General features: G+C 37.5%; 1 protein-coding gene across 2 annotated transcripts in view; it reads right to left on the bottom strand.

The window, feature by feature from the left end:
* Positions 1-428: 428 nt before the first annotated feature.
* Positions 429-25,481, bottom strand: part of LOC124594273 (trithorax group protein osa) — a 65,547-nt gene continuing 40,494 nt past the window's right edge. Inside the window, exons 5-7 of one of the 2 annotated variants that reach the window (XM_047132638.1) lie at positions 21,635-22,016; positions 11,636-12,550; positions 429-2,003 (exon numbers count right to left, since the gene is read on the bottom strand). In XM_047132638.1, coding sequence (XP_046988594.1) covers positions 1,942-2,003; positions 11,636-12,550; positions 21,635-22,016 — 1,359 coding nt within the window. In that variant the 3' untranslated portion in view covers positions 429-1,941. The remainder of the gene's footprint in view (positions 2,004-11,635; positions 12,551-21,634; positions 22,017-25,481) is intronic. The other variant, XM_047132639.1, reaches the window with a different exon arrangement.

Here is a 25,481-nt window from a genome sequence, read left to right on the forward strand (position 1 = left end):
ATGCCTTTTTCAGCACTCTTTTGGGGTGTAGATTTGTAACTAGAACAATCTATTCCTTGGTATGCAGGGTAAATTCTATCCTCACATGTATAGAAACGTTATAAATATATTATATTAAACTTTAAAATTAATGCAAGTTGTGTGATCAACATAATAATAAAAGATATTACAGAAGAAATTGCTGCAATGAAATTAAGAGTGCAGAAGGAAAAGTAATTTTGTAGACATGTACACTTTTACCCACATACTTTCTTTGTAAATGTTGGATATTATTTGTCAACTGCTAATATTTGAGAATTTTGCAGCTCAGGTTTACAATATGAACAGAATGTGAAAACAGATTCATAAAACACCAAATACTGGCGAAACAGCAATCAGAATACAGTCATTCGGAGTTTTACAGTTATTTATTGCAATATTTTTTTTCTTTTTTTTTTTATACAGTGGTAAAATGTTTCAATGCATTCATTACAACTGAATTTACAAATATATTTCAATTTTTATGACATAACTGCATATATTTATAATATAATATATATATATAATTTGTATATGTATGTACAGATCACATTATTCAAAAACAATCTTACACTAGTTTGCATTTTTACATTTTTGTTATGTACAAGAGGCACAGCTAGCCCATAAATTACACACAATGCATCCAAGTACCAACGATACAACAAACTGCTGCATGACATATATATAAATGGAAGTTAATATCAATAACAATTATTGCCAGTCCCTTCTCATACAGTTTCACAATCAACAATTTAAATTATAAAACACAATACTTTTTTTGTTTTGTACAGTACACCAAGCAACACTTTACAATGGACTTAAATAATTTTTAATAAATAAATAGGATCTATAACTAAAACAAGGTTTTGATCTATATCACACATACATGTTACATGGACTAAACAGTAGTCTGTGATGCATCTACTGAATCAAAATTACGTTACCAAAAGGCACGGCACTAGAACGATCAGCTCATAATGGCCTGTTATATCTGTGGCACTGATGTATGTAGTTCATTTTGTATGAGTGTGGAGATGTTAACAACACAAATTGTGGACTGCCATTCAGTGAATTTGTACAGAAATTTTACACTGTAACAATAAATTACTATTTCATACAATAATTCATAGTATCACAAAGTTCAGAGCCATACTTGATTACAAAATAAAATTCAAAATAATAAATGTCAAATATTTTTCGTACAAACTACTATTGTACGATTTAAAAATAATGTATTTTTTCAGCAGAATAGTAAAAATGCCATTGTTAAACTGCCTAGGCATAATAAAACTGTACGAAATAACACAGTTAAAAAATAAGAAATACATTTTACAATAATCTTTAATCACAGGGGAGACAAAAGAGCAATTCTACGCCTTCAATGGTTATCTAAAGTAATCCACTGAACTTTACACCTTCTAGATGACAAACAATAAAAATAATCAAAATGGACAGTTTTCCATTTCCACCTACTTATAGATACACACAGGTTTTTCAGGTTCTCTGGAACATGGTTGGTACTGGATGCACACATTTTCAGTTGGCATTGAAACAAAAATAGAATAAAAAAGTGACTGACATTTCATATGCCGTGGTAACTGATACTTTACATTTACACAAACATTTGTACAGCATCTTTAATATATTACAATACAATGGGGTTCAAAAGGACGTGATCATTCCCCCGAGCTATCGATCATGGAAGCAATTTTAATCGAATTGCTGTGAATCACACAACTTCAAAAAGACACACTTTCCATGAATGGAGTAGGGTGCAGCTCTTTGAAAATTTTAGGAACTGTTCCTACCCTTTGAGCGCACAGCATGTAGAAGCCGCCAGTACAAGTAAGAGCGCAGGTGACGTGGGTATGTGTGACAAGACTCACCAGGAGAAAACGCCTGTACCAGCTTGTGCCGTGAGGGTCACTTCTCAGTCGAACATTCAGCTTGTTTCTGATATGGAGCATAATCCAGACGATACTGGCCTGAAAATAAAAAGGAGGTGTAAATATTATCGTCAGAAATATCACGATGGAAACAATGCTGCCTCCTGTGGTTTCTTGCATCTTCTTTTCACTTAATTTAGAATTAAAAATTTTGACTTTATGCATTTTTAATTAAAAATGGTTGCATCACCTCTGCTATAAATAATGGATGAGTCAGTTGAGGAAACTCTGCATCACGTATTTTGTACATTTATGTTCTGTTACTAACTGCAGGGCCATATTTTTACTTGGTGTTGTGTCATCTTTCATAATCATCACTCTCTGTATTTCACTTACTGAAAATATTTTGAAAAACTTCAGGCAACACTGTCTTTGCATTTGCTCTGTTATAGTTTTCTACATGATCAGGGTTAAATAGCTGTAACAGATAATGAAATCATAACTATTGCCCCTCTATTATGTTCTGTCACCACATGTATGTTATGGCTTCAATAGGGTATTCATTAGTTCTTGAGGAATATTTTGCCATTTCCTGAGACAGACAGTCTTCAGTTTCATTTGGACAATGTGTGGATCACACACAACTTAGGGCCTATGTGACCAGCCCCTCCTTTCCAACCAATTCCCCTTTCAGAGCTGAGGCAGGGCTTTTAAGTGTTTTTACCTAATACACTAAGAATTTTGCGTCCTGAAGGTAAGTCATGGCCATCCGTTTATCGCCTGGGAAGGTAAAGATCAATTCTGCATATGTATTCTCTGTGTTTCTAGAATGTGTACTATGAAAACAACCAAGGGACACAAAAGTTTTGGTTTTCTTATGTCTGAAACCACCACATTACATAGACAGGTTATAAAGTTATCCAAATCAGAGTCATAATCTTACTAAGCATACTGGACAAAAAATTAGTCACTTCCAGGAGATGTCACACACTGTGACAATGTCTCTAGCTAATTTCATTGAGTTTCTTCAGGTATGCTATATTGAGCTGAAGCCACTCACTCACTGACGATTAGATACTGCACAGTGACCAAAATGTGGAAATGCCGATTGCTGCATTTCACCCGCTATTTGAAATTGTTCCAGGTATTTTCTACAGGAGTAATAAGGTCATGTGATTTAAGTTGGCCCGTTGAGGTGTGGTAGGGTGTTTGGGTTTTCATCAAATCAGGCAGGAACATATATGTGCAGTTGTTGTCATCCCAAAAGATGGCATTATCCACAGCATGATCAGCACAGTGATGTGGAAGAAACGGCAATACCAGATCATCGAGAACGCTGAAATAAGACCTCGGTTAGTGCGCAAGGCAAGCTGAATGACTGGACCCATGTCATGGCACAAAAAAGACCCCTAAAACGTCACAAAAGCACCTTTGGCCTGAACTACACTCTCCACACATTGTGGGTTAAGCAGCTCATTGGGTCATCGGTGCACTCACCAGTCTCACATCATCTGAAAAGGAGGCAAAATTGTGACTCATAGGACCACACCACATACCTCCAGTCACGTACTGCCAGATTATGTATTGATTTGCCCACTGCAGATGTGCAGCTTTATGTGCCTCTGTGATTAATGGCCTTCCTTGAGATACCCATCACCAAATGTCTACTGATTGCTGTCACCTTCATAATGTTCACTTGGAAATTAGCTGAGGTGGACTTGCATTCAACAACAGCACCAATGCCTGATGGGTTTGAAATCAAGTGTCACTTATAAGATGTGACACTCCTTTCCTGTCCCTGTAAGTTTGCATCTTTTTATGGCCACTGTTCTGACACTGTTTTACATGACTGCCAGGGTTACAGTATCCCTCGTAGACATGTTGGATGGTCTGCATTGATACAACAACAAATCTGCCAATTTAATGGGCACATCTGAACAACATTCTTTCAGGGTGACCCATATTACTGGATTGATTCCATAAGGGTGGATGCTCAAACTTGGAAAAAAATTCCCCGAGAATTCCAGGTCTGAGGAGGAAGTCGGTGTTTGAAACTTCGTGAGAAGATTCTGCCGCAATGAAAAACACCTTTGTTTCAATGATGTCCACCCAAATCCTGTATCATTTCGGTGACACTCTCTCTCATATTTCGCGATAATACAAAATGTGTTACCCTTCTTTGGACTTTCTCAATGTACTCCGTCAATCCTATCAGGTAAGGATCCCACACAACGCAGCAGTATTCGCAACGAGGACGGACAAGCTTAGTGTAGGCAGTCTCTTTACTAAATCTGTTACATTTTGTAAGTGTCCTACCAATGAAACACAGTCTTTGATTAGCATTCCCCACAACATTTTCCACGTGTTCCTTCTCATTTAAGTTGTTTGTAATTGTAGTTCCTACGTATTTAGTTCAATTTACAGCCTTTATATTTGACTGATCTATCATGTAATGAAAGTTTAACAGATTCCTTTTAGCACTCATGTGGAAACAGTTTGGCAATTTGTTTTGATCTTCTGATGACTTTACTAGTCGATGAATGACAGTGTCATCTGCATAAAACCTAAGATGGCTGCTCAGATTGTCTCTTAAATCATTTATATAGATAAGGAACAGCAAGGGCCTATAACACTACCTTGGGGACAACAGAAATCACTTCTGTTTTACTCAATCACTTTCCGTCAATTACTATGAAATGTGACCTCTCTGACAGGAAATCACGAATCCAGTCACATAACTGAGATGATATTCCATAAGCACGCAATTTCACTACAAGCTGCTTGTGTGGTACAGTGTCAAAAGTGTTCTGGAAATTTAGGAATACAGAATATGTCAATAGCATTTAACACTCAGACACTGAAAAATCTGATTCAGACACACCACCTGATTGTGAAGACAATGAGACCTCTTCTGTGTGTCTCAAAAAGCTGGAAGAAAAGAATCGGATTCAATTTCATGGAGAAAAGCACATTATGCACATAGGAAGAGGGGCAAACACAACCTCATATGACGTCTCCCAGGCGCAGTCAGAAAGATAAAAAGAGTCATAGACCATTCTCGAAAGATGGCTCTATTTATCTGATGGCAGCATATTAGAAATGGTTGTAATGTTCACTAACCAATATACGATGGAATCCAACATGATTATTCACATGACAGAGTCGCTAAAAAGAGTGAAAAAACTGAGATAAAAGCATTTATTGATGTCCTCTATATTGCTGGACCTTATATGGCAAGCAATGTGAACGTTTGAGATTTATGAGCTGGTTATGCATTTGGGATTGAGATATTCTGTCTCACCATGGGTGTCAATAGGTTTTGCTTCTTAATTCAAACTCCTAGAATTCTATGACCGCCAAACCAGAGAAGAGCAAAACGTGCGCAATCACCTTTCCCTTATCACGAACTTTTGAAAAATTCATCGAGAACTGTCACTAGAGTTATCAACTGGGAGAAGAAGTCGTCACTGATGACAAATTGGAGACTTTTAGGTGAAGGTGCGACTTTATTCAATATATATGTTCCAAGCCAGCTAAATATGGGGTTAAATGCTTCCTGCCATTGATTCCAGCATTATACATGCAACATGGAAATTTATGCAAGCAAGCAACATGATGGCCCTTTCTAGGTTAGTAATAGATCTTTGGATGTTGTTCAATGCCTGGTTGCCACTCTTACTAAATCAGGTTGTAATATAACAGCTGGCAACCAGTTCAGTGATTTTACTCTCCTTCACACCTTATCAACAAAATATAGCCTGTCCTATGTGGGGATTTTGAAAAAGAACAAATGGCAAATTCCAATAGAAATGAAAGATCTGAGACAGAGTGGCATTCTCCAGCATTTTTGCTTTCAATAAAGAAGGCACTATGGTTTCATATGTGCCATACGACAAAATAATAAAAAGAACATGCTCCTGATTTCCAGAATACATTTTGATGGAGCAATTGATGAAAGAAGTGGGAAGAAAAGAAAACCAGAACTGATTATGTATTATAATAAACAAACTTGTTGTGGACATGGTTGACAAATGTGTTCTGCTTACAGTACCCAAGAGGCACAAAAAGGTGGCCAATGTTAGTGTTTTCCACCATTCTAAGTGTAGCTGGTCTCAAAAGTCAAGTCATTTGCCTGGGGAATGGACAAAACATTCCATCTTGCCGAGTTTTCCTTGGTGAGCTGGGTAAAGAGCTCATAGTCACTGGATTAGGCGATCATAACTCCCACACTTGCCACGCGATACAGACTTACATCTTTGAAAACTACTTCCTTAAGGTAAAATACCACAAACTTTGAGCACCTCTGCAACAACTTATACTGAAGCCCGTAAACAAAAGTGAATGACAGAACTCACCAAATATACATGGGAAGGATGCGGCCAATATTTACGGCTACAACACTGTGACTATTTTTGTGTCGATGGTTGTAAAATCGATCATAACAGTAATGAAAGTCATTTAGAGTGACATTTTGTAAAAGGAAGGGTTGTTGGGAACATTTTTTGTTTGTTTGTTTGTTTGTTTTCTACTAGTCCTAGTCAGGTTTAACTCTTTTGATTGAATCTCTGTAAACTAGTTTATACAAAAAGTTTATACATAGTTTACTTAATAAAAAAACATTCTTAATTTGATATTGTATACGTACTTTTTCAACTGGGAAATGCGAAACATTACTTTTTTCAGTTAACAAAATTTGTATCTCATGGAAACGAGATGTTTACCAGTGTCTGACCAGGTGACACGTGTAAAGTATTGTTAACACACTTCAAACTTTAAAAGTTGTGATTTATAAAACTCAATAAAATTCTGTTTCAATGCTATGTCAAAAATACAGGATGTCCTCAGTTTTTATGAAATTCCCTGAGATTTCCCTGATTTTTCCAGGTAAAATTTAATTCTCTGAGAATTCTGGGTTTTCCAGAGGAATTGCCATCCTACGATAAAACCACTGTGATTCAGGTCAGTGGTGGAAAGTCACATGATGCCTGGCATGGTTTCCATACCATCTGCAGCTCTTAAAAAGCACCAGTGTGTTCTTTTAAGACTTCCCTCACCCTCTAATCTGGCTAGCATCACTGTCATAGGTTATCAGTCACTCACGAAAAATGTAAGTGAAATAGAATGCAAACAGGATTGGTGTGTCACTGGACTTGGTATACAGAATGGGTACTGAGGTATTTGAGCTCATTGTAATGTACTCACAATAAACCAGTGATCATCTTTCAGTGGTTCAGAAGTTAATTTTGCCCCAGTCATTTTAAGGCAGAAAAAACTTGTGAGTAAAGCACCAGGTGTCTCACAGTTCTGTGAAAACGTATGTCAGCACTCACTTAAGTCAGCCTAGTTATTTTAGCATTTGAATCAAGGCCACAAGGTCCATCAATTTTTTTTAAAAGTAAGAATAGTATTTTGTCTGAACTTCAGCTAAACCAATACTGTCATATCATTTTGTCAGCTCATGACTCCTCAACTGCAACACAATTGACTACAACAGAATAACTGACAGAAGTGAAAAACAACCCACACAAAATGGGACAACTGAGAGAGCTCTTTGAAACGGGTGAGATACTGTTCAAAATGAAGAAATATTTTTCCATTTAAATAGCCTATTATGGCAAGTAAGCAATGAACTTCAAGTAGCAACAGTCTATGAAAACTCTATTTGTCAAGCAGTACTACAGTGTCACCAAGATCAAACCTACACCAATCAAAAAACATACTGACAACCAAAACTAAAGTGTATACTGGAAAATGTCTTCAATTACGATAGAGTTTAATATTTTTAGTGAAATGCTTTGCTTCAAACATATTCTACAAACTGATACTTTGACCTCGAATCAAGAATTCGGGCACATACTATTTCCAATAACTTTCTTTGTAACATAGTACCTGTCAGATGCCAGTACAGGAGGTACCACAGTTTTTCTGAAGGTAGATGGCAATTTAAGTTTGTCCTTGGGCATAAATCAACATGAATTATTCCATAATCAATATGGATGCCACTGTATACTGATCTGGTAACATATTTATTTTAGTATTAGATGTCTCATTTTGTTGTTTCCATCACTAGTGGTCAGCACAAGAGGATGACTTTTTCCGTATATTAATATGTTCTCTGTCCTTCACAGGCTCAACTAACACTTGTCCTTGTGGAGGCTGTGATCCTTCAACACACAGAGGTAACAAATGGAGGCAACTGTGTATTGTTTCTCTGTATCTTTCATATCTTAATTCCTTAAAATGCGTCCTGATCACTTGATCGTTTACTACAATGATAAAAAGCTTTGGGAATAAAAAAGGGCTTGATGGTTCATTAAGGGCATTATTTAGTTTCAGGGAGCAGAATGGATAGTGTGTGTTCACCGCACAATGGTAAGGTCTTTAGTGTGTGGACGAAAATAGTAGGAGACAAGTGGCACAGTAATAGAAAATAACAATAGAAATTAAAAGCAACAAAACTGCTGCAACCTTGTGTGTACCCACACTGAAGCACGAAAATATGGTATCATGTCAAGATTACAACTTAGACTAAACAAGGACAAAGATGTAGAAGATGTTAAAACAACATAGCAGCTGACTGTGGCTGGCTGACACCAGGAAGAAAAAAGATGAGCCAACAACTCCACAACACACTTTCAGTGAACAGTTATTCCCATGAAGCACTGTATGTGTTTTACTGTTTGGTGACTACTACTCCACTTCTTTTTCTGTTTACCTTTTCTCTTTAAAGTGAAATACATTAACACATTTGTTCAAGATTTCGCGCTACCTATTACAGTTATAAAAGTTTCAATAAAGTGCAATTATTACCAGTATCAAAATAGTAGAGGTGTGGATGGGTATTCTGAGTAATGTGAAACAGGTTAATTTATGTGTTACTGGGTGAAAGTGCATATTCATATGTTGAAGGACATTCAGTGTCTTAATCAGTGACCAAAGCAAAAACAATTTATTGATGAACATAAAATTCTGTAAATTTTAAGGAGAGCATGTTGAGATGTTCCGGTTTCAAGCTTTTTAGTAACAGCATAATTGACACTAACTTAACAAAATTTCACAAGTGATCAGCCTATGGCTGCTTGAGAAGATGACTGTAAATGGTGTTAATTGAAATTGCCATTAACATACATATCACTGGATATCACTGCTGAACTCTGATTCAGTACAGTGTGGATTATAATATTCACTTCCATAAGTCAGCTTGTTATGTAAGAATTCCAGGTAAGGAGTCAGCCTTTGCTTCTCATCCTGCCTGGTGGTCTCCCCTGACCTGAAGTTCTGGGTAACTTTTCCACAGCTTCCCTATTTCCTAAACCTCACTAGCCCTTTTCCTTCATCCCTATTCCTTACCCTCAACCCTTCTGCCAAAAGAAGGAATCACTGGCTTCAAAAGCTTGCACATTTCCATAACTTTTGTGTTTTTTCTCCTGCCATAATTTGGGGAGAAGATCTTTTTATCCATCCAATTATATGTTGAAAAATGGATTATTTTTGTTAACGACACATAAGTTTTATTCAATTTGATCTCTACTATTCCACTGTTTTCCCATAAACTTCCACTCTGAGAGAAGCAGGTGAAGATGTAGAAGGTGAAAACGGCATGCGCGCGCGCGCGCGCGCACACACACACACACACACACACACACACACACACACACACACACACACACACACACACACACGAAAGAGTTGAAAAACGTATATGGACATGATATATAGTGCTGTGAATCAGTGAGCATATGTAAAAAGATTTCTTAATTAATGTGACAGCTCCTTGCCTAAAGATAGAGGAAGAGAAATGTTGAAAGGCGTGGAGGAGAAAGGCAAAAGGAGTGATTATCTTTACTAGTAATAGACAAGAAAATCTAAATGAAAGGCGAGTCAGTATGTTGTCATTTCCACTCCCTGTTTACCAACTCAGATTTAACAAAATACTAAAATAAAATGGCTCTAAGCACTCTGGGATTTAACAGTTAAGGTCATCAGTCCACTAAACTTAGAACTACTTAAACCTAACCAAGGCAGGATTCGAACCTGCGACCGTAGCAGCTGCGTGGTTCCGGACTGAAGTGCCTAGAACCGCTCGGCCACCGTGGCCGGCAACAAAATGCCAATTACCAATTTTTTAACATTCAACAGGTAACACAATGAACACAAGTGTAACGGATTAATGTTGAATCTTATGGTATCGTGCAACTTGAGTGAATAATGTAATTGCTACCTGTCACTCAACAATGATGGGTAGAGAAATAAGAAGCTTATTCATTTAATTCGACAGAAAAAAAAACACACTCACTAAGCAGTGGAAGGAGAACACACACAAAAGAATGTTCTTTTATGTGTGTGTTCACCTGCTGCTATTTTGGGGGGGGGGGGGGGGGGTAGTTTTTCATATGTCCAATTACATTACATTGTCATACATTGATTAGCTGCATTGTTAAACTTATTCATTTGTGATTCAATTAGACCGTGTAGAATGTAATAAATTTATAACAGTGTTTACAATATTTATAAGGGTGTAGCTAGTATTTTTGTAAATGACACACATGCAACAAGGCCCACTCTAGCTTATCACTGAAGCCAATTTAGAAACTTCATATGAAAACCTAAAGTAATGAGCTACTTTGGTAACCAATGTGGAGGAATGCTGAAGAATGGGAAGCAGATAACAGAAAAGTTGTAACTTATGGCCACCACTGAGTACTTCAAATAAGTCTATAAAGCAGAAATACAAACTAACTGAACTTTATATATTTATGACCATCATTTATCTTCAGGATGCATAAATTCAGTATTGCAGATAGGCACATATACATGAAGTTAATTACACTCCGCACACATTTTAGAGAGATTTATTGCTGCTACTGGGTACTTGATTAATTCTCGCTGTTTGTTCGACAAAAACCACGTTTATTTTAAAAGAATGGCATAAAACAATATACTTGTAGTAGTGTCCTTCATCAGCTGTAATCTTTTTCCAATTTTCAGGTAACAAATGGATTCTGCAATAAAAATAATGAAGTTTTTTGAGGTGATCCACTCATGAAGCCAGTTTTTGAGATAATTAAAAGATGTGAAGTGTTGTGCATAAAGGCCCTATTGCATGGACCAAAACAAATGGTAATCAGAAGGGGTGGTGTCTGTTATATTTTGTGGGTGGAGTAAGACATCCCGTTAAAGTCCACTCAAGGTTTCCTTCACTTGGTTTGTAACATGTGGTTTGGCACTTATGAAACAGAATGAATTTGTCATGTCTCGGAGCATATTGTTGGTACCTGTATTTATGTGTGTGAATCAAATTGAGTAACTGTGCCTCAAAGCATTCAAGCTTTAAACATTTACCATACGTAGCGACATATGGTACACCACACCGACCAGGACATATTTTGTCACTGATTCTCATCTTTTTCTTTGAATCGTTGAAACAGTCTCTGCATGTTATTTCGACAGAGCATGTTCTCCATATGCTTCCACTAGCAAACAATGACTCTCCGCAGCAGATATTTTGTGACAAGTTGAAGGTATCAAAAAAGTATGTTCATTTCACTCCACTCTAAAGTGACACACAGATCTGAAAGCCTAATGTTTCTACTGTTAAGTTGGTTTTGTGTAGCTGTCTGCTAGGCTGCCTTTATACAACTACTGCCCTCTCTTTGTCAACAGCGAGAATAAATTCAAGCTCTCAATACTACAGCTATTGTACCAAAGAGAGGACAACTGATTATACTTACTTGGTTTAGTTATCTCCTCTATCGTAGCCTCTTTGCAGTCAGCTGCATGGTGGTTTTGGCTTCCACAGTTGTAACAGGATACTTTGGGTGGTGGCATGACACTGGAGTACACAACTGGAGTTGGAAGAAACGTTGTGGGGTGTGGTGGAGGAGGTGGCGGCGTCTGAGGTCCATGATACTGATACACCAGCTCACCATTGTGCGAGAATGGAAATGTCGGTCTTAATGAGTAGCTGCTGAATCCTGGGAACACAGTTCCAGACCTGTGAAGGCCTGCAAAGTGGCCAGTTGGCACAAAACCGGCAGTTGTTGCACCAGCAGCTGGCTGGTAGGGCACAGCACCAGTCGTTGCATCTGGCACTCTTGATGCACCATTTGGGAGGTACTGCGGACTAGTGCTGGGAGGGTATGGAGCCACATGAACAACATCTGCAGCAGTGACTGCTGGTACAGTGAAGACTTTGCGACTATCCTGTAGAGGCGGCTGCCCAGGTTGCTGCTGAGGTGGCTGCTGCTGTTGCTGGGGCTGTTGCTGCTGCTGCTGCTGTTGTTGCTGTTGAGGCTGCTGTTGTGGTTGTTGTTGCTGCGGACCTATACTGACTCCGCTTCCATCACTGGGACGTGGCTGTCTTGCACCAGGCAGTCCTTTTTCAGGCACAACGGCACTTGGTCCACGGCCTCTGGGTAACGTTTGTAAACCAGGGGGATTCGAGGTTTTTCCGCGTCCAACACCTCCTGGCCTTCGGCCACCCACAGGTCCCGTAACCACAGGAACTATTTCAGGCATATCTGTTTTGTCTGACTCTACAAGCTGAGGCCTTCGTTGATCCTTTTCAGAACGGTCTTCACAACCAGGACTCCACCTTTCTGCAACTCCCACATCTTTACCTGGATAACCTGTGAACAATGCATTCCCTGAAATAGCCAAGAAAAATGAATATATTTGCATGAAGATACATTATAGCACAAGTTTAAAGGTAAAGCAAGGAGAAAATGCTTAACTATAGACAGCTGATGTAGACCATTTGATAAGAAGCTGTTTTTGTTGGGCCTCTGTCTCATTCAACAACTTAACAGAACATGTCTAACTAGGGACCTGAAAAATTCGCATTTGTAATAAATGCAAATAGGGATGGGAATTCTGCCTCAAAATGTGAATTTATGTAATAAATCCTATTTCACAGTGAACTGTATCCAGACGAACTATTTTATCAGAGAGTCTGAAATAGGTTATATTCTGTATCTAAATATCGAAAAAGTAACCAATTTTCATATACTGGTATTACACAACACCTGCAAAGCCCAATTTGGAAAGAGAATGTGTGTAAGAACCCATCTGCAAAATAAAGAGGCGCACCTATGAACGAAAGCAATGACGTATCAGTGCGCTCCTAACTTATGCTCTGGCCACACATCAAACAGTGGATGGTTGAATTGTCTCTTTTGGATACACACTGTGTATGGCAATGTAGGATTCAGCTGTTGGACTTAATGTTTTACAACAATGAAACTTGCACATTCGTCTGTTAGCTGAAGTTGGTACAACTGAAAATTACAGACAATGTAACATGGCACTTTTGGGTAAAATGTGTTTTGAACTATGATTCCATAAGATACAGGTTGGGCCCGAACTATATTGTTTATGACATTGCCAACCTCAACAAGAAACTTTGCGGTAGCCATTACCAAATGCTTTGTGCACTCTGCTTTGCCCTGCATTGTGCATAGTCTGTTAATTTCTTTCCTTGTTTTGAAATGAATGAGGAAACTAATCCTGGTCAGTCACGGGGTTTTAGTGTGAATTTCACAATACCAGGGAGGCTCAGTGGTCCATGTGTCAATTCTGCTCTTGCAGACATAGAGAATATGGGTGTAACCTGGCTGATCTGTGATAGGGAGGTGGTGCTTGTTCCTACTGCACAGCTCCTCATGTATCATGCATTCAAAGTTCTGGTTTGTTAACACTTGTGGTCACCTTTTTACGTTGTACTGTCTCCATTATAACAACCACACCAAGAGTCTTCCTGTGAAGTGGAACTATCATTATTTTCGGTTCTACTTCCACTCTAATTATATTTTCGGTTCTATTTGTATCTTTGCAAAGTGTGGGTCGCATGGCCCACGAAAGGTTTCTGAAATATGGCTTCTATGCAACATATTCAAACTCAATGTTCTGCAGATTTTGTAATTATCAAACTGGGTATATAATGCTATCTGCCTACATTACAACCTGGGTAGCATTATATTAATTCTCTCCCTTTCAGAGCTAATGAAAGTGACTTCATTTACCATTCATTATTGTGATTCTTCTTATTTAAGATTGGACATGAGCAGCACTTGTTTTCTTTGAATTTAAAGTAAGTTTTACACATGATGCAAACTGGATCTATTCAAAGTAAGGCTCACAGCACATGTGGAACTATCTGCTTGTGTCTGTATAAGTGTGGATGGATATGTGAGTGTGTGCGCGAGTGTATACCCGTCCTTTTTCCCCCCCTAAGGTAAGTCTTTCCACTCCCGGGATTGGAATGACTCCTTACCCTCTCCCTTAAACCCCACTTCCTTTCATCTTTCCCTCTCCTTCCCTCTTTCCTGATGAGGCAACAGTTTGTTGCGAAAGCTTGAATTTTGGTAAGTCACAACCTCACAGGTGGGAAAAGAAAGATAATGTCAAGAAACACCTTAGATCAGAAGAGTACTCTTTTCACTGGTGCTGCTGCTCAAGCGAAACAATCCTTTACAAAATGCTTAAATGGAGCCAAAAGAAGAAACAATCAAAGACTATTTCAGAAAAAAAAAAAACTGTTTCAAGTTTTCAAACAAGCAAATATTCCACTCAAAAAGCTCTTATTCTAGAGACTAAAACTATTTGTTCTCTTTTATTGTTGCTTGGTGCAGAACAGTACATGGTACCAATATGTTACAAAAAGCTGTGTGTGAAAGTGCAACTTCTCAGGTGGGGCAGGAGGAGGAGGAGGGGGAGAATTATATCTTAGGGTCTACTGATAGTGTTTTGGATAGCCCTTGGCCTAGCGATCATTTGTGTTGGAAGAATAGGCATACTGTGTCTTTCCCATAACACGAAGTCAACATGCAAACATTACAGAGTTCCTCCAGCCTAGGTAAATTGTGAAAATTTGCTGGTTCTTTTGCATTATGTCTGGTCTAGGGTGAGCCTTAGATGGATTATAAAAGCAACATTTGTTCATCAGCACTTACTGAGCGACCCCCCCCCGCCCCCAAAAAAAAGGAACATGATTTCTGGGTACCAAAAGTACCAATTTGTGGTGGTGGCCACTTCCATAATTTCTATTCATGGCAAATCACTGATATCTTTACTATATGTACTCATTATCTTCGGAAATTTTGTAACTTTTTCCAGCATCATAACCCATTACTGAAATCCAAAGATTCAAAAGTTACCATACTTATGCACATAATATCTGCATGAGGCATAAATGTAGTTTTCACTGGCACAGTGAACATATGTCGAGAGTTCTGGAGCCATCGCAAGGTTCTGATGTCACTGAACTATGTTTTTAGTGACTGTTTTTTAACCAATAAAATTTTGTGGCACAAGGCCTCTGTATAACGGGCACTTTATGTCTATAAAGGATTTTTTGGCCTGAAAATTATTCGACAGTGCCACCTGGCAGCATAAGCACCATACAAAAATGATTTTGTTGTACGAAATTCTTTGTACCTGCAAATTAAACATTGCATATTGTGGTGTACTGTAGGTGTAGCCTAAATATGTTGTGCATTTTTATGTAAAATAGTGTGACATGAACTTGCGTTGGATGGGAGATGATTTTGTTTTAACCTTATAGTATGCATACTTATTTATTGTTTGTGTGTTCAGAGTATGTAAATGTGTTTATGTATATAAATAAACTGTTAAAACTTTACTGATCTACAGAATTCATTTTATATAAGCAACATATCCCACTGTAGCACACAAAAGAAGAGAACCAGCAGAAAACTGCTCCTGTTGAAGTACAAAAAAGGTGATTATGCTCCTCTTTAAAAGACTCTGACAGTGGGGGACCAGCTGCCTCAATCCTCATTCCTCACCAAAAATTTTGGCATGTGAACATATAACATATTCACACTTTTTTGCACTAAAATAGAGTAGCAGAGAGACAGTGACAGAGGAAGAGAGAGGAGACAGTGATAGTGGGGTGGTAGAGAGAAAGTGGCAGAGAGAGAGAGAGAGAGAGAGAGAGAGAGAGAGAGAGAGAGAGAGAGGGGGGGGGGGGAGGGAGAGAGAGAGAGAGAGAGAGAGAGAGAGAATGGAAATTAAAAAGAGATAAGTGGAGACCATATATAGGTTTCCCAATCAAGACATCGAAACCCACAGCAAGGAATCCCCAAGGACATATGTGGAGAGGAGCAACTGTGGTTGAAGAGAAAGACAGCAAACTGCAAGTGACAAATAAAGAGACTGTGGCATAAGGAGAGAAAAAGAATGGGACACAGACAATGGCAGTGGGAAAGAGAGACAATGAAAGTGGCAGAAAGGAGACAGTGGTAAGGAAGAGTGAGTGAGTGAGGTGATATATATATATATGAAGACTTCGACAGCAGGAGAAAAAACAGGAGAAAAATGAGATAGTGGGAGAAAGACATGTATAGACAGTGGCGGTGAGAGAGAGAGATGCTGAGTGTGAAGTCTTCACTAAAAAGAGAGACTGGGTACAAGGATTTAGAATTTTCTATGTTGAAAGAATATAAATATGTTTGCATGCCAGAATTTTTGGTGAGGAAGGTGGAATGAGGACTGAGGGCAGCTGATTCTCCATTTTCCTGTCAGAGCGTTTTAAAGAGGAGTACATTTGTATTTTTTTGTGCTCCAACATGAAATTTTTTCAGCTGGTTATTTTATTCACAAGCACTGTTTTTTTTTTCCAAAACAGATGCTAATTTTACCAACAGCAACTGCCACATTTCCAGGTCCCCAGTCACAACATAACCGGACATTTATATAAGAAACAGACTGATAGAATCTTAAACTATGAAATTCAAGAATGAAAACAACACCAAAACATACAGCACAAGAGGTTACTTAATTTTACATGTCTTAATAATGAGCAAGGAGATGGGAAGGTATCAGTCACTGCATGATTAGTTGGGACAACCAACAAGAGGTCCAACCTGTACCTTCCTTACATTAATCATTTATCCTAGCCTTAAGTTTGTCTTAGTGATTTGCAATTAGTGTGGCACAATAAAAAGAACCACCCATTTGTTGCACTGAATCATGGCAATATTAATTGGAGTCATACTCTTACTCCTGTGTAGTAAACAGTTTCCTTGGCAAAAATCTTCCACTTGGATTTGAAAACCTATGGCTTGTTGCTTTGCAAACAGTTTTATGGAAGTCTGCTCAAAATGTATACTTATCAATGCTGTACATTTTTTTAAACAGTATTTTGGGATATGTTCAAAATAAAAACACTTCCTCTGCTATGTGTTCTCTGAAAGTATGCTGCTTTTCCATTTAAAGAGTTCACATTGTCTACCATCAATCCTGCAAGAATGATGGAGGGGGAGGGGGGCAAATTTTAACAAATTTTGGTTACAATTTTTTCACATGAAACATTAATATCTGCAATATATTCTCGATTATTCAGGGTAATGTGGGGGAGAAGATGCAGAATAATCAAAAAACACAAAAAACTGAGATTTTTCAAACATGTATTTGGGACGATGTCCACTGGATGGGTAGTAGCGACAGCATCAGGAACTGACGTCTGCATGTGGTCAGGCACAGCCCAGCACCTTTGCCTTCAGGCCCTTGTCCACAGACAATGAACTTCCAAAAATAATTTCTGCAAACACTTGCTGAGATGTTTACATTATAACAAAAACATACGCAACTTTGCTTCTGCAAGTTGCTTGGGCAAGTTAATTTCAGCAACTTGCCGCAAGTATCTTCAGAAGTGTTTCCACTAGAGACATGTCGTGAGATCAGCAAGTGGATGTTTACAGTGTTGTATTGAACAAAAATTATGACAAAAATCAACAAGTTAGGAAAAGAAGAAATATTTGGGTGAGGAAATTGATACAGAGGAGTACATATTTATCAAGAAACACTACTGAATGAATTAAAAGCCAGAGGACTTTCGCTCAGATTAAAAACTGCCATAAGCAATTTTTTAAAATCTCTTTCTGTTGTACAATAAAATATTTGAAACCAGGATAGAAAAATGCTGCAAGCTGTGTTACCAAGAGGTTACCTTTTAATCATTCTTCATCTTTTGAAGACAGTATTTTTACTTTTATTACAAATCTAATGCATTCATAAACAGGACACAAAAATGCTATGAGCTAGATGATTAACAGATGGACTTTTAATTCCTCTTCAAATTTTGCAAACATTACTTCTTATAAGCATAACACATTTATGTTTATGCCAAAATTAAAAATAAGCTAAAATATACAGACATCTCCACCACCATTCTACTTTCCCCTCTGGTGAAACAAAGTAGTCAGTAAATTTTATCGCACTTTCTTTGGCCGATGGTGGCCAAGTATGCATGTTTATGAGTTCCCATGGTACACACTTTCAGTTTGTTTCTGTCTTTCTTCTTTTTGACAATGACATTGTTACGCCGGTATTGAACACACAAAATTTCCGTAAGTTTGAGAAAACTTCCAGCAACTTGCAAGTTCAGCAAGAACTTACAGTAATGTGCAAGAAACTGCTTCCACTATTCTGCAAGTACATGGAACCTGTGGAGTTTACTTGCTAGTGGACTTATGCCAAGCCAGTTCCAGCTATATTATTTGAAAACAGCTGGAAGAAGAAAGTGTTAACCTCCAATTTCGGAAGGATTGGTTGGGTCACATTTTCTGTCATATGCTCACAGCAGTCGGCGACCCACTCTGCTGGTCCCCGTGTGCATGACACGTTTTTTTCCTTTCTTTTTTTAGATGCACAAGCAATCCGCAAATTGAAATAATCAGTACACAAGTAACTGGGAGTACACTGTGTGTGTGTGTGTGTGTGTGTGTGTGTGTGTGTGTGTGTGTGTGTGTGTGTGTGTGCATGCGAGTGTTAATCAGTACTATTAGTAACCATAGTATGTTGGACAACTTGCAAATTTTAATCAGAGTTCTTAGCAGTAAACAAAAGGTCAAATTTTACATCTCAGCTAAACACTTTTGTTGAAATACACCTCTACCATGAGGAAGTTTTCAATAGAGAATGGGATGCCTTTCAACACCTACATAAAATCAGTTCTTGTAATTTTTAAATCAACTAAAAATATATTTTTCGTATAATAAGCTTATAATGTACCTATGGATACAAGTGAATTTTTCTTCATCTCGCCCTACAATTCGACTATGTTGTTATTTCCTGCACACTACCTACAGGTTCAAAATCTAGTATTTGGTCCTTAAATTGGTGTAATTTTTAATTTGTTATCTCACAATCTGATCTATCTTGTCAGACAGCTTCAGTATCACAATATACATCCAATATATCTTACCTTGCAGCCTTACATTTAATTATTTTGTTTATTTTTTCCAGATTACATTTCCTTTAAAATATCTTTTTGTTTTCCCCCCAATATTTTAAAGGTTTCCACGTTTCAATTCATTATTTTTTATGTTCATATTACTGATTATCCTCTTTTTTGTCTCTCAGTTTTACTTTTTACTGCTACCTTTTTCATGCATCCTCCACTTGTGTTTGTCTATGATTCTTCGTTTTTTCTGCTGTAGGTCTAGGACTGTAGCTCAGAATAGATGGATTTTCATTGCTGGAGCGAAATTCACATTCAACTGCATCATTCAGTTCTCCATGCAAAGAACCAGTTACAACCATATAAATGAATAGCTTGCTTATAATAACCAAAAACTAATGTGGCAGTTTGTTTAAATTTTCAGAAGGTTAGCTGTTGATACCAGCTTATGAAATCTTTGACCCAGCCAGTTCCCGCTATTTTATTTGAAACTGCTGGAAGAAGAAAGTGTTAGTTAATCTTCAATTTCGAAAGGATTAGTCGGCTCACATTTTCTGTCATACTCTGGAAAGCCTCACATGCAGTTCCACCAACCCCTTTGCAAACCAACTCCTTTGTATGCTTGAGCATAGCTGTTTTGCATATTGATATACAACCTGTCATATTTGTAAATAAGTAAGTCGATAGTTATATTTTTAATAATGTAATCCTATAGCTTTCATTTTTCATCTGCACTGAAAGCCTGCTGACTTGTGTACTTTGAATGGTAACAATCTGGTAACCTTGGTGTCCAATTACTACCACTCATCTTAATATCCACTACATTAATGTTTCATAATATGTTATATAAAAATAGCACATCCCACACAGATCTGCAGCTGTTATAAGTGACATGACATCTTTTAATGTTTTCACGACCTTTGCAATTTTTTTCTCATTTGCTTATAGTTTAATACTCTTCTTTTTGCTAGTTCATTCTGTGTTAACCACAGAAAATAACTTACTTTGCACCTATGATTCCATATTCTAATATACTGTTTCCAAAATAAATTATCTGGATGGGGTAGGGGTACATTTCAAATGTGTAGAAGTGGTTTCAGGTGGTTTATAGTAAACTCAGATGCAGAGTCTCTGAAGGAATTCGGTTAAATCATATTTATCTCAATTAATATTAAGTAACAAAAATGAGTAGCAATCCTTTTATGCATAATAATGGAGAGGAACTCATTGTAAGTTATCATTCTGTTGTGGAAACTGATTGTGTACCTGTTGAGCAATTAAGCAGATGTTCCAGTGGTGTGATGTTCGAACTGTGCCACCAGGTGATATGAGCCCTTCTCTTCTCCTGTGATTTCAGTGCAACAACTGCCGACTCTCTCTCTGTGTGTGTGTGTGTGTGTGTGTGTGTGTGTGTGTGTGTGTGTGTGTGTGTGCGTGTGCGCGCGAAATGTTAACCCTGTCACAGCAAAAGTCACAGAACTTGACTATGAATGGACATAATTTTTCCCTTTGCTTTAGGCTATTAATTGGCCTTTTCATTCCATACACGTGAGCTGCAGCTTTATAATGTCTATATATAAGGAGATCAGTGAGCAGGAGGATAAATCAAATCAAGATGACCTCCAGTCCACCTCTTCAGCAAGCTCTAAGAAACTGTGGTGACTGTCCGAGATGGAGACACTTGTTTTATGTGTCACAACAATCAGCAATGAGCATAACTGCTGCTGCTCCTGCTGCTGCTGCTGCTGCTGATGATGATGACGTCTAGATATGAGTTTAAAATACATTCTGTAGGTACAAACTAAATTATATGGTTTGAAATGTGTATGGGCACTTTTCAGACGATACAAGTATGAATAATAGATTTGTGAATGTGAGATTTGCAATAAGGGCTAATCCACTCTACAAATTGAGTCAAACTACAGCTTAGCTAAATTCTTATTAAAATGACCAGTAGTTCACATCTTATGTCATATAAGTTAATCACTCAAACTGCATCTTTTTAAGATTAGTTTTAGCCATTAACTTATTTTGATTTGCTGCATGTCTTATTCCATCAATTTCTGCTTAGTAGTTGACATTGCAATAGTAACATGAACAGAAAACCATGTTTATAAAGCTTAAGGAACAAAAAATAATAGCAAGCGTTTCAAGATCTGGTAAAGGCACAAGCGGTCAGTATCAATGCCGAGTCAAATATGCCAGAGTCATGAAAGGAAGGAAACGGATATACAGGTGGTGAAATAAGACCTTTCGCAATTAAGGAGAGAATATGCATTCTAAGGCAATGAGAAAGCACAATAGGTACAATGTACACAAACACTTCCTATGTAGGGGTTTCTTTGCTTCTACATCTACCTCAAATCTCTCTGAATTTCAATACTGAGAAAGCTCCATGCAGTTCAGCTTGCAAACTGTAAATACTAAACTAGAAAAATGGAAGTTGTCCAATTACATAAAGAAGTAAGTAATTAAGTTTGCAGCCATTTTGTATGTATTACAAAAATAAAAAGAGATAGTAGCTTACTGCGATCCCAGTGAGGTGCATTAGGTGCTGATGGTGTGTCAGGTGGTGAATGCCCATTGCTAGAGCTGTCAGATGTCCCACCACCACTACTACCACCAGATCGGCCATGTCCATCTTCAAGGACCAAAGTCTGCAATTTATGAGCCATGCAGTACATAGGCCCTGGATGATGATGATGCAGTTGTTGTTGCTGAAACCTTGCTGTCGACGTCATTGGCACAAAACATGTCAGGCAAGGAGATGGACCATGCACCAATGGTTGAGGAGGATACATCACAGGAGCTCCTTCCCATCGTCTTAATGCATGTTGGTGTTGATGTTGCTGTTGTGGTGGCAGCTGCTGTTGTGGTGGTTGCTGCACACCTTTCCGTTCCCCAGGTACCTGTTCAAGAATGCATCAACAAGTGAGAAAACCATATGATAGATGATCGAAGTGATGGATGACCTAGCAAATTCCAGTGATTAAGTCATTTGACTCAGTTATGTATGCTTGTGAAGATCAAGAAAATGTACATTGATATTACAAAAACAAAGAACACCTGATGAGAACTGTTAAGGAATACTGACTGGAGTTATGCGATATGAAGTTATGTGATTGTTTTCATATGCAAGAAAATACCTGCTCCTACATGATGACTACAAAAATATAATTTACAAGCTACGTGAAACAATTATTTAATAAATATTATTATGTAAATTTCAAATTTCAGGAATATTTTAAATTACTCTGAACTGAAATTGACAGCAATCATAACAAATTTATTATAAAGGAAATAACCAGTGGATATTAAACTCGTCTACAACAAATAATTGCGGAAATATTTTGATGATGATTTATAATAACAACGGCACCCTGCCCAAAGAATATGTAAGTACTATTCTCACACCAATGGAAAGGACATGAAGTTCAGAGTAAGAATTCCCAACCTTTTAAATCGTCCAATTATTTCTAAAAAAAATAGCGAACTGATGGCTGGCAAATGTTTTCTTTTACAGTTCTAGGATGGAAACCACTTGTACATTTTTTTAATTATTTTGTGTTTTCTAGCCTGTGTTCTGTGTTTATATGGAGGCTGCACTACACAAAGAAAGAAGTCCTCCGATTTTGCCTTGTGCAGCAGAAACAACCATATTTCATTCTCTCCCTCTGTGTGTTTTAAAATAGTATCTAAAATTAAATTAGGTACATATTATTATACTAGTAACAATACTTTTCACAGCATTATCTCAAATACAATAAACCAATACATATGATGTACAATCTGCATGCACATTCTTTATTTTGTAACATGGAAGGAAGCCCCGACTGAATGAATTCACTCAAAATTATTTTTACTAACCTAAGACTAAATGACATGTGAATATACTGATTAATTTAATTAAGTTTAAAAATTCTGATTTTTTTACTTATGGTAAACCTACTGAAGCTTCAAATGGAACACTTTTGGAAAAAAAAAGTTACGAAATAATTTAAACCCCAATGCATCTGATATACATTCATGCTCAAGATGTGCCAAGAAAAAGCCAAGTTAATGGAAGTTCTGAAAGAATAAAACCCAGAAGCATGTATTATTGCTAAAACATAATTAAGACAAGTAATAAAATGAGACTGTACACTCAACTTGAAGACACTGTAGAATTCAGAAGCGCATACACATCTGTGGTGAGAGATACCACCAGTCATCTTAAGCAAACAGTTGCAAGTAACGCGTAGTCATTTTGAATGGATAATGATTTTTCAACATTCCTATTAATCAATTCTTTCTAATAACTTGAATCTGATGAAGACAGACTTATAGGAGAAGAGTTCCACTAAAGCACTCCATCTGTCCATTTATAATTTTCTCCAACTTCAGCTCTACAGATGACTGGCAATCCACCTTCACAACTATCATCCTATGTACAGCCTAGAGCATCAAAATGTAATTATGTACACAATATCAACTTATTATGTACAACATGATAAAGAAAACAGTCATTGTGTTATAAATAACACAGGTTTTAATTTAAATGCCACCAATTTCTTCTAGAATCATCAGAAAATAATTCATACAAAGCTTGTGTTCTTGAATTTAAAACAATCTGATCTACAAATTTCACTAAATAAGTCAGCAAAATTCGTTAAGTTACTTTTAAAACTTTCATGCAGGTCACAGATGGATCTGTTAATCCCCCTGTTCACACATCATAAAATGTGAGTTGAGTGAGGCATAAAAATAGAGCTCAAAAATTTGATTATGTAGGAAATTCCATTAAAACAAGTAGCTTTTATATAATGGTAACGTTTATTGTACGAACAAGTTGAAAGTTTCTTCCAGCGAAATGCATCATAGGATGTCCCTGCATGGACTAGAAATATGCATGTAGTGTGGATTAGTTAAAGTGTGATCAGACTGAGGTGCTATTAACTGATGGAAGGTAAATAGTACGATAAAGAAGGTGTGGTCAGCTATTGCTAGTTAGCCCAGATGGCGGGGAGAGGGGCCAGACAGTCATTGCTTCTCTTCCGTATTATGAGATGGGAATACCAGATGGAAGCTTCAATGAAGTCACATGCTGAAGCAACTACTATTAGATCACAAAATGAAATTCCTAACAGTGCTGATGTTTCTAAGATAGTACCACAATTATGATTATCATTCTGGCAATTGAGCTTTCAGTAAGAATAAATGATGGATGTTGTGTAGGACAGCAGTAACAAACCCATACAGTTCCAGTCTCTAACAGAACATGCAGAAGAATGTAAAATCATCAAGGGTGAAAAGGGGTGATGATTAACAGGCATTGAGACAGTGAACCTCACCTGAAAGCGAAGTGCTGAATTGAAACATGAAGACTATGGCCAAAAGAAGGCAACCACTTTACCATAGACATAACTAGAGAAAGAGGAGAGTTTGATATTAACAAAAAACAAGAAAAACCTTGAACTAAGTTCAGGTCCCAACAGAAAATTTCAGTTTTTGTACATATTTGATACTTCTTAATAATCTTATTAATTTACTGTTTAACATATTATTTATTCCACTGCACCCCCCCCCCCCCCCCCACTCATATATAAGAGGTTTTTTTAAAACCTGACTCACACAATGTACTGCATCAAATTCTTGCACTTCCATTATCACAATTTTTTCACTTTCTCTTCACTAAAATCTATAAAACGATCTTAATATAATCTGTCAATGGAAAAACCAGGATGGAATAACAACATTATGAAAAGGACAGATTGCTAATCACCATGTAGAGGTGGTGCTGAGTCACTGACAGAAACAGTGAAAAGACAAGCTAAACTTTTATCTTTAAGATAAGAAAGTCCTCCTCCTGGAGCAGAAAACAACACGTATACTCACACAAATGAAACACACACACACACACACACACACACACACACACACACACACACACACACACACACACACACACACGAACAAACAAACAAGGTGTTGGGGAAGGTGGATAATTTAGAGTTAGAAGAAGTGACACTCAAAGGACGTCAGAAACATCTCCCATGTCTTATCACAATATGCAAACTTAACATTCCTCTTACATCTGTTAACCAACAACAAATAAGCACCACTCAATCTGCAAAAGGGGAGCTTGTGTTTTCTCTGTCAAAGATATGGCTAATAAACAGTATTCCAGCCCAGCATTTCTTAACTCATCAAAAGCAGATGCCAGAAGTAAAAAAAAGGTCATCATGTACTGACCTCACAGTGATCACTGTACAGAACTCTTTGTAGCAATGATCATACACAAAGTATCCACTTGGATGAATAGTTCTTCACCAGCCTCCTACCCTTTCACCCTCCTGCAACTATGTCAGCCCCAAACTGGACGTTGCTTTTCTTCT

Source organism: Schistocerca americana, chromosome 2 (assembly GCF_021461395.2).
Source record: "Schistocerca americana isolate TAMUIC-IGC-003095 chromosome 2, iqSchAmer2.1, whole genome shotgun sequence".
Taxonomy (NCBI): Eukaryota; Metazoa; Arthropoda; class Insecta; order Orthoptera; family Acrididae; genus Schistocerca; species Schistocerca americana.